The sequence below is a fragment of the Strix uralensis genome, chromosome 9 (genome assembly GCF_047716275.1).
Source record: "Strix uralensis isolate ZFMK-TIS-50842 chromosome 9, bStrUra1, whole genome shotgun sequence".
Classification (NCBI taxonomy): domain Eukaryota; kingdom Metazoa; phylum Chordata; class Aves; order Strigiformes; family Strigidae; genus Strix; species Strix uralensis.
Window position 1 is genome coordinate 30,828,799 of NC_133980.1, and position 9,258 is coordinate 30,838,056.

A 9,258-nucleotide genomic window follows, 5' to 3' on the forward strand; every position below is an offset into this window, starting at 1 on the left:
GACCAACTAATTCCATACTCACGCATTAATAATTGGTATTGCATATCTTCCAGTCTTTGTCAGCATTGCACCCTTTGTATTGGGATCTTCCACCTCCACCATGAAACTCCTGGGAATTCCTGTGCTCTTTTTAAGTCTGGGAACAGACTGAAAATTACTGTCCTGTTAAGAAAAGCAATGCAGACATAGCTCATCTTAAGACCCACACTTAAAATGACATTTCAACCACTATTTTGAGCAGTAAAAGCCTTTAATCCTCTCCTTTTACCTAGCCTAAGGGTTGCTCGACTGAAATACTCTTTTTCCTAAATGAATATAGCCAGGATGCTCCAAAGGCTCGAGCAGTGTTCTGAACTCAGTCGACATTCTTTGGCTCAACTTCAGGGTCCTTAAGGGTGAAATATCCCTCAGCTCCCCATCCCCTCAGAGGAGAGGCACAAACCCCCTCCTCCTCCAAAGCGCAGTTCAGAGGGAGAGCTTAATGCAGGGCTCTGGATCGGCCACTGGGGAAACTGATATTCACCACCTACAGGTGAAGGTTGAATTCAGAGCTGATGCACGTACGTTCAGTGAGTAACGTTAAATGGCCTGAATACTCAACCAGAGACTTGTGTAATTATAACACGCAAATATTCAATAGATGGGGTCAAGAGAAACGTCATCTTTTTCTACAAGATACTGAAAACTGCAAACTGTCATTAAAAAGAGTTAAGACAAGAAAAATTTCCAGTAACATTGAAATATATAAAAATATACATTAAAGTTCGTAGAGAAAGATCTATGGACATATATAATGACTATGACCTCGAAGAAAGAAAATTTCCCATTGAAAATTCCAGCTTTCCCTGGAATTTTGAAGGGCTTTGCACCACTGCCATAGAACCTCTGTATTTCAGCCCAAGAGAAACAATTCCTAATAGGGGTATTCATGTAACTGCTGCGTAACTGCCAAGGTAAAACCATTAAAAACCAAGTGACACCAGAAGCCCCCCACAATCTTACCCCATTTGTTGGGCAGTTCTTTCTATAGTGGCCGGGTCTTCCGCAGCGAAAGCAAATATAGGATGGTGGAGGTGGACCCAAGGGTTTCTTCACATAACTGAAAGGTTTTTGGGAAAAAAAGAAAATGGTATGTATGCGTCTCTCTTGTTCCAACAACCATCTCTACAATGTTTCCACAGTCTTCAAAGAACAGGTAGGACTTTGCCAACACTTACTTGATTGGATCGTACTGACGGCAAGACTGGATCATCATAGCTCGTATTTTATCTTCCTCAGAAGCGTTGGCTTCAGCCAGATTGCCGGTCTGTTTAACAGGTAATTATTGGACACGCACATTAGAAACACATTTAAGCTCCCCCAGCCAAAGACTCACCCAACCCTGCAAAAAGCAGCCAAGCAGTAGCTGAGGTTGCACGAAAGCAGCTGCTTCTATGAGCTAGAGTTGTCCCAGAGATGTTCTGGGGAGCCCTTACGCCATCACATGGTGTCTCTGTGCCTGTTAACCTGCTTGGAAGGAGCATTCTTGGGCACTCAAAACCTGAGGCTCTGTTTGTACCTTACATAAGGACTTGTGTAACCAATCCAAATGTCTTCCAAGCAGACTGAAGCTCTGCGTAGAAAAAATTACATTATCCAGTATTTTTAAAAGTATTCTTGACCTCCAGAGTATTTGAAGGAGAAAATCTCCGCTGTACATTTAATTGAGAGAGATGCATGCAAGTATCAGTGTTTACATTTTGCAGCATTAAAAGGACATACAACTTAGGAGTCAGGGAAGTTGCTTTTGCTCACTGAAATTCAGCTTTAGACACAGAAGCATTCAGAGGAATCAAGCTTTTTATAATTCCTCAGCAAGACAAAAGATTCTTTCCAGCAGAAATTGGACCATGGTGTGCTGTAGGCAGCCCAAACTGCATGTCCCCTGCCTACTCGCTTCTTCACGGTAAGTGATTTAACTACGGTCAGCACAACCTGCAGGTTTTTTCCTGTTTGCTGTGCCCTTCTAACACACAAATTGTAGTAGAAACCTTATGCAGAACTAGACCTTCAAATTATCGAAGCCAGCTGATTTTTTGTAAGTAGCATTTGTTCAAATGTTCTCATTACACACTAGTCCGGATACCAGCAGGGTCGAAGGGAGGGATGTAAAGGATACGGACCTCCAAGCACCCATCATTCAGAGCAACCACTCATGGTTTTGATTTTATATGCATTCGTTCGTAAAAGCAACCCACTAGTTTCAACAGTTTATTAAATGGCTGTTTTATAGACACAACAGTAACATAATCCAGATCAACATCTATGAAACCCCTTCCGTTACCATTTACAGAAAACTTTACAGATACTTGATCAATTTGTTTAAACCCAGACTGTTTACAAGACACATCCAACCCCCACAAACCATTACTAGGCACAGACCATAATTCAAATACGGAATTTCCTACAAGGTAATAATAAAGCAGAAAACTTTTCAACACATTGCCTCCATGCCAAGCCCGTCTGCACCGAGGAGGTTGGACTATATCAGTTTGGAGCTGCTTTACATTACGTTCCTGCATTTTTCTGAAATACGTACATTTTCTCAAAAGCTTAAATGTGTACAGCACTTGGACAGTTTTTCACATTTTAGAGTCAAACTTCACATGAGTTTACAGAACCAAGGACATGTTCAGGGACAGCGCTAATGGAGACCACTTTCTTCTGGTGACTACCTTCCAAAGTAACTGTTGGGCTATTTTCCCCCAAATGTACACAATTTAATTCTGCAGTGAGAGAGGGAAGAAGAGAGTGGGAAGAGATTTCTTGAACTCCAGCCTTTATTTTCAGAAGAAAGAACTAGCCCCTCTGCATGGCCCTGCCTTCTCTATTCTCTAAGACCAGTAATTTGACAGGCTCACACTACGCCTTTTCACAAAGTGCAACCACTAGTGCTTTCCCAGACAAAGTGACACATTGTTGAGCAAAAAATGCAAGCAGTTCCATAGCAAACCATGGCATTACAGCAGCTTCAGAAGGCCACCTCTGCTAATACACTGCACTAACACATTGGGATATTCCTGCAAACAATTAGGCACATTTACACAATTTACAGTCTGCGTTCAAACAAATTAGGGTGTGTTGTCCACTCTCCATAGACTACAAGTTATGAAACTGTGCAGCATTCAGAGAGTGGCTCTATAACTGCAGTGACTAGAAACTCAACAGTAGCCACGCAATTGTCCGTGTTACACAAACGCTTCTATTTTGGCTGTTGCAAACCCCCCCTGAAATGTCCATAACTTGCAGCCAGTTAAATTCTTCTGTGAAAATTGTGTCAGTCTCCAACACAAAATTAACACAAGGTCTGAGAAACAGTAAACAACTCCCGAAGTGCTGCTTCTTTATGTCTTGAAGATGAGCAATAGTGCAACATTACGTTGAGGGGCTCCCCTTCTATCCTCCCAAACTGGGAACTACTCTTTACGGGATACTATGGGAATATACACACATTTTAAAGTTAAAACCAATACTGTAAATTATTAAAAATTAAGTTTTGCTCACATTACAACAGTTATCCAGTTATACATCACCGTACAAGATTTGAAAATATGAAGCAAGTGGGTTTTGTTGTTGTTGGTGGTGGGTTTTTTTAAGTCTTTGACAAGAATATACACATACCTTAATGAGCTGGGCCAGAGGAGTGGGTGCAGAAGAGTCCTCAATCTGTTCACAAAAAATTAAACACACATTCAAGTTGTAGAATCAAAACATAGCAAAAGTTAACCTCTACTGTAGCCTGAAAGTCTGCACTACATCCTCCGAGTGTCACGGAAAGAGACATGTCCAACCTAATGTAAGTGTATTGATTCAAAACAAAGTCCACACCTATGACAGCTTCAGAGGGCCAACGTGGTTCATGAGAAGCAGCTAAACTCGGTGCGCTGGGTTTTAGATATTTGCATTTGCAGACAAACTATGAAACTAAACCGTTTCATCGGATAAAACGGAAAGATCAAATGCAGAACTTAGGAATGCCACTTCAGGTAGCAACAACATTTAAACTCACAGCAATCTGTTAGAGACTTTAAGTACTCAGAGGAGGCCAAACAATAGCACTTCAGTTATACAGCTTTAGGAACAAATACCCAAGTATTTCAGGACACGAAAAGGAATCTTAGCTGCACAGAACTGTCCTCAAAATGTATGGGATACGTTGATTTTGGGATTTGTTTGAACCGCCAAGTCAAAAGTAAGAAACAGTACCAAGAGCAACAACAACGGTTTCTCAGTGTGTTTTGATAACATCTTCCCAAACTGTTAGGCAGAGAAAGTATTTAAAAGCAAAAGCTAAGTGATACAATGTGAAAATGGCAAAAAATACACTCCAAACAGTTTTAATTGCAAGAAACAAAGAGCACATGACAGCCTATACAAACATACTAGCTCTAGACAGACAGATGTAGAACACAGCACCATTGAATTGTGCAAACCTTGAACCTACCTGATCTAAAAACAATCCTACGTTATCTGTACAACACAAAGTCATTCAGGAAATATTCCAGCATATTCAATACGAAACACAATGCATCACTAGGCACAAATACCAATATTCACATTAGAACTGTGCAAATGATGGCATTACTCAGTTTTCACTGTGCTGTGAATCAAATACATGGTCTCTACAACATATACTATGTCTTACTGCAGAACAGATTAAGTTAATGTTTGGGAGATTAATACGAGGCTACGTTGTTTAGAATTAAGTGCAATGTGTAGAAAAAAAGTGTGAGGTTGTGTTTTTACATACCGCTTTTGGTGTTCCACTCACTGGCTCAGTTCGAGTTCTAGAGGAAGAAATAAAGGTGATGAGAACTTAGAACAAAGCACTTGTACCCAACCAAAAGCAGTGAAAACAGATTATAAAACCTGAACATCAAAACATTATGATCTGATAGTCTAGTGAATGTGGAAATGTATTTGTATACATAAACTGTTCTCTCTTGGCACATTCAGTGCAACTAAAAAAAAAAAAAAATCCCATTTCTAGTTTGTCAGCAATTACTGTCAGACTTACAGCTCTAGAACACAACAGTGCCAGAGGAAGTCCTCAGATATTTTGTCTCTGCTGTGTAAGCATCAAAACGATGAAGTCTGTGCTACAGCTTTGTGCTCTTACATAACCAACCATCCAAACAGTGACCCTTGGTCTCTCCTCTGTAGCCAGTATGCCAGAAAGCCAGATTTGAGGCGTAAGAATACCTGCCATATCCCACCCCGCCTCCCCCACATGCAAGACACAGTCAAACACTGACAGACTCTTCTGAGAGGGGAACATGCGTATCTCTCTTTACTGTAAAAGCAATAAAAAGAAGAAAGATACACTTCGAATGCCTCTGTAAACTAATCTCCATTAAAAAAGTTAACACACTGCAACCCCTCACAGACTACAGTGCTTTATGGGTACTTACATAAATCGTGTTTTGCTGGTAGTTTTGACTCCTCTAACAGGGACTCTTCTAACAATCACGGAGGAGTTCTTAGGAATCAGGCTGTTATCATCTGTGTATTCTGAAAACAACACCAATACAGAAGAAAACATTAGTCAGTTCGTAAGAATGTATATTAATATGTAATTACATAGCACTTGAGAGAACCCCTTCACAGACAGAAAAGCAGAATTTTATATGTAACATGGCCCTTCTGTCATCTCAACACACTAACAGGACCTTTCAAGAAGTCTTCAGGTTTGAGAATCAAACACCAGCAGCAAAACCTTTTCCATTCTTTTCAAACAGTTTGGATGCCAGCAGCAAAATGGTCTCAGAGGTCACTAAAGGAGAGTCTGCTCATGCCTGAGGTTCTTTCCTGACCTAGCTCAAGTTGCTTTTGCTTCTGTTAGGCTACAAACCCGAGAGATCTTTGGAGAGGAACAAACCACAGCAAAGTCTCACCTGCATAAACCAGAGTCTAAAGTCTGACCAGCTTGCCCTGCAACAAAGCAGGCGCTCGGCTAAAGCATGCAAACTCTGCGCCGCTGCTTTCCGAGCTGTTCACTAAAAACGATTCCCCTGTGCTGCGAGTGCTGGGGACTGACAGAACACAGAAGAGAGCCGCCAGCTCTCTGCTTCTCGGGGCTTCATCCATCGACAGCCACACTGTCAGCTGCTCAGGGCTGTACATGCGAATGCAAACGGAACTGGCAGGGCTAGAATTTGGATCACAGAAACCTGAGGGGTTTTTGAGCTTGCTTTCACACGTAGGGCAGAACTGGCTCCAACTAAAGTGGTGTCTCCTCTCTTAAGCTAATCATCTAGTTTGAAAAAGCCAAAGGGACGTGAATTCTTTCAATTCACTTTTTGCAGAGCAGAGAGACTCAAATGAAATTAATTACGAAGACAAGTCTTCTGAAAAGCCTTTTGAAACCAGAGTGTGCCTGAAGGTCTCCATGCTTTGCCTTGGCTCACACCGTGTTCGTCTGTGAAGAGGAGGAGCTACCTGAGACACTTTGACTGAGTGAGCCTCAAATGTAAAGATATCTCCATGAGTGAGTCTCACATGTAAAGACATCTCCATGAGAAGTGTTTATGTATTGTACTTACGCAAGCTGGATATGAGTAAATGTTTTAAAGCACCATCAGCAGCCATGCCCTGTAATCTGCTTACAGTTTTAACTATTAAAAGCCCTTACCTTTGCAGGTTGAATCAGAACAATGGCCCGAAAGCCAAAGTTGCTGTGAAAGTACTACTAATGACAAAACCCAAAGCTTTTACAGAAGTCATACCCTGAAACCAACGCCTAGAGCTCTGCTCAAATGGGGAATCTCACCATTACACAGCCACCTGTCAGGAAAGGCCTGAGATGGGACTTTTTGATGTCGGAGGAGCTCAAACAGCACTGAGGCTGACAAGCAACGGAGAGATGATGCCAGCTGCAGCTCTGGAAGCCCAAAGCAGCTGTTTCCACCTGCTGAACGGAGTCATACAGAGTGTTCTTTCTGGTCCAGATCACAAACCACTGACTGAGATTTCAGAGGCACAGGATAAGTAACAGTGGCTCCACAAAAAGGCAGGAGTTTGCTACGCCTGTGCCCAGCTGAGGGTTGTGGTAGGTCTGCAGAGGATTGCAGGTAGCAGCACCTCTCCTCGAGGGAGGCTGTGTATATGAGGACAGCATCCAGTGCACTTATTTGCCAATTCTGCAAGCCTGCAGAGGTCAGCTGGAACATGCACAACAGGTGTATGATGCAAAAAGAGGAATGGGTCCTCTTTTTGTATTTTATGACAATTCATTGACCATTAGAAGAGAAGCATTGACATCTGCCTTCTGAATAGACTGTCCTTGCATGCAGATATATATAGACAGAGAGAGGGATGTTTGTTTTCAATGTACTTGTGAAGTGCACAGGGAGGAGACCTCCAGCCATCTAATACCAGACTGATAGAAAAATGAATTCCCCTTAAAAGTCAATCAGTACACATTTCAATGGATCAACAGAAAACTGAAGAGTGACAATAACCTGGTGAAGTAAAGGCTTTATTTGCACAGGACACTTATCAGGGCACATATTTGTATGTGGGACTTGAAGTATCCCACCAGCTGGGTCACTGAGGCAGAGAATTTGTGGAAGAGGGTTTACAAACAGCGGAGTGCACTGCTGAAGTAGTTCTGTGAAGGGACCTGTTGGCTTTCATACATTTATTTTTCCTTCACGTCAATTAATTGAGTTCATTTTGGTGATGAAATCTGTGTCAATGATGAAATCTGGTGAAGTTAAACAATGTAGACTTAAAAGTTAACTTTTTTGGTCCCCGGAAATTTCTCTTTGCTTGCTTTGAATTTAACAGCTGCCAGCTTAGTCTAACAGCTCTCAGACAAAACTGGCATCTGCCAGCAGGAGCCTGTTCGCCGCAGGCAGCAACATCCCATGTAGCTGCGGGGCCTTGGCAACTACCAGTGTCACTCTGCCTTGCCACGACTCCACATCTGCAGATTGAGCAGTGACATCACGCTCAACAGGGCTTCTTTTCACGCTTGTCCAAGCAGAGCTCCGACAGAAATGTTCAACAAAGCTGGAGCCAACACCATTGTTGATTCCTACTCCCTTCTAGCACAAAACTTGTTTTACTGCCAGTGATGGCCAGTAAGTGGCTACTGGGCTTTTGCAAGCACTAGACATTGCACATCGACCACGTAGTCTTCTACGCCCAGATCCATGTCTAACAACAGATCGGAACGGCTCTGTGAGGTCCCCGCACAAGCCACAGCTACCGACGGTGGCCGAATTGCACTGTCCCTTCCCACCCCACTGAATCGCTGGCGCCACTTGCCCTCCTGGTTCCCCGCACGCCGGCGGGACGGGCCCCAGGCTGACTCACACCGTGTGGGGACAAGCCACAGAGAGCAGAGTGTGGCCCCCGCAGGCTGCGGCCGCCACCAGCCGGGCAGTGCCCGAGGCCCCGTGCCCGCCGCCCCACGCACCTTCTCCGGTCTGGGCATTGGATATCTGCAGCTCGCAGTTGGTCACCTTCAGCTTCTGGCGGCTCATGATCTGGCGCTTCAGGTCACCGAGGGAGATGTGGAGGCCGCTGAAGGTGACCGTGTCATAGTGCAGCAGGGAGAAGAACTTGTAATGCACGCACGGCATGGCTGATGTTCCACTCACTGGCTTGGTTCGAGTTGTAGAGGAAGAAATAAAGGTGATGAGAACTTAGAACAAAGCACTTGTACCCAACCAAAAGCAGTGAAAACAGATTATAAAACCTAAACACCAAAACATTACGTTCTGATATGTTCATTATGTTCTGATGGTAAGGACTTTGTGAGTCCCAGCTGGGAATGGCCTAACAGGCCCATGTGGGCCCAGGACTCAAAAGATGCTGCAAGTCCATCCCAGAGAATGGGATTTTGCCATCTACGTCCCAGTACAGGCATCCAGAAGGTAACTGCTGCCTTTATGACACTATTCAGCAAAAACGTTTATTTTGTTCGGTGCCTCCAAAGCTTACACCAAGCGAATACGGCCAGTGGGTTCCTCTCTCTCCGAGGGCCATCTATTCAGAAGATGAAAAGCCAGGAAAACAATCCCCCGTCTCCGCAAAAGGAGGCTGGTGCTGTGTGAGGAGCCAGGGCTCTGACACGTGTACATTGACCCTCCTGCTCCGAGGCGGAGCCGCTGCCCGCGGCTGGGCCACCCGCTGCCCCGCGCTGCGCCTCAGGGACTTCACCTCGAGGAACTGCTCTGGCTTCCACAGTTATTAACCTCAGCTACTACTGCT

The 9,258-nt window shown here is 43.9% G+C and overlaps 1 protein-coding gene across 1 annotated transcript; it reads right to left on the bottom strand.

The window, feature by feature from the left end:
• Nucleotides 1-1,024: 1,024 nt before the first annotated feature.
• Nucleotides 1,025-8,627, bottom strand: LOC141946972 (E3 ubiquitin-protein ligase RBBP6-like). Its single transcript, XM_074877439.1, has 6 exons — nt 8,462-8,627; nt 5,451-5,550; nt 4,790-4,826; nt 3,661-3,705; nt 1,376-1,381; nt 1,025-1,099 (listed from the first exon to the last, which is right to left on the bottom strand). The coding sequence occupies exons 1-6, from the start codon at nt 8,625-8,627 to the stop codon at nt 1,025-1,027; spliced, it is 429 nt and encodes a 142-aa protein (XP_074733540.1).
• Between the last annotated feature and the right edge of the window lie 631 nt (nt 8,628-9,258).

What these genes read in the sequence shown, in the direction of transcription:
- LOC141946972 (XM_074877439.1), bottom strand. Translation starts at nt 8,627, where the DNA reads ATGCCGTGCGTGCATTACAAGTTCTTCTCCCTGCTGCACTATGACACG. An exon ending in CAATGCCCAGACCGGAGAAG is followed by an intron (nt 5,551 to 8,461) that starts GTGCGTGGGGCG and finishes TGTTGTTTTCAG; the next exon opens with AATACACAGATGATAACAGC. An exon ending in ACCAGCAAAACACGATTTAT is followed by an intron (nt 4,827 to 5,450) that starts GTAAGTACCCAT and finishes TTCTTCCTCTAG; the next exon opens with AACTCGAACTGAGCCAGTGA.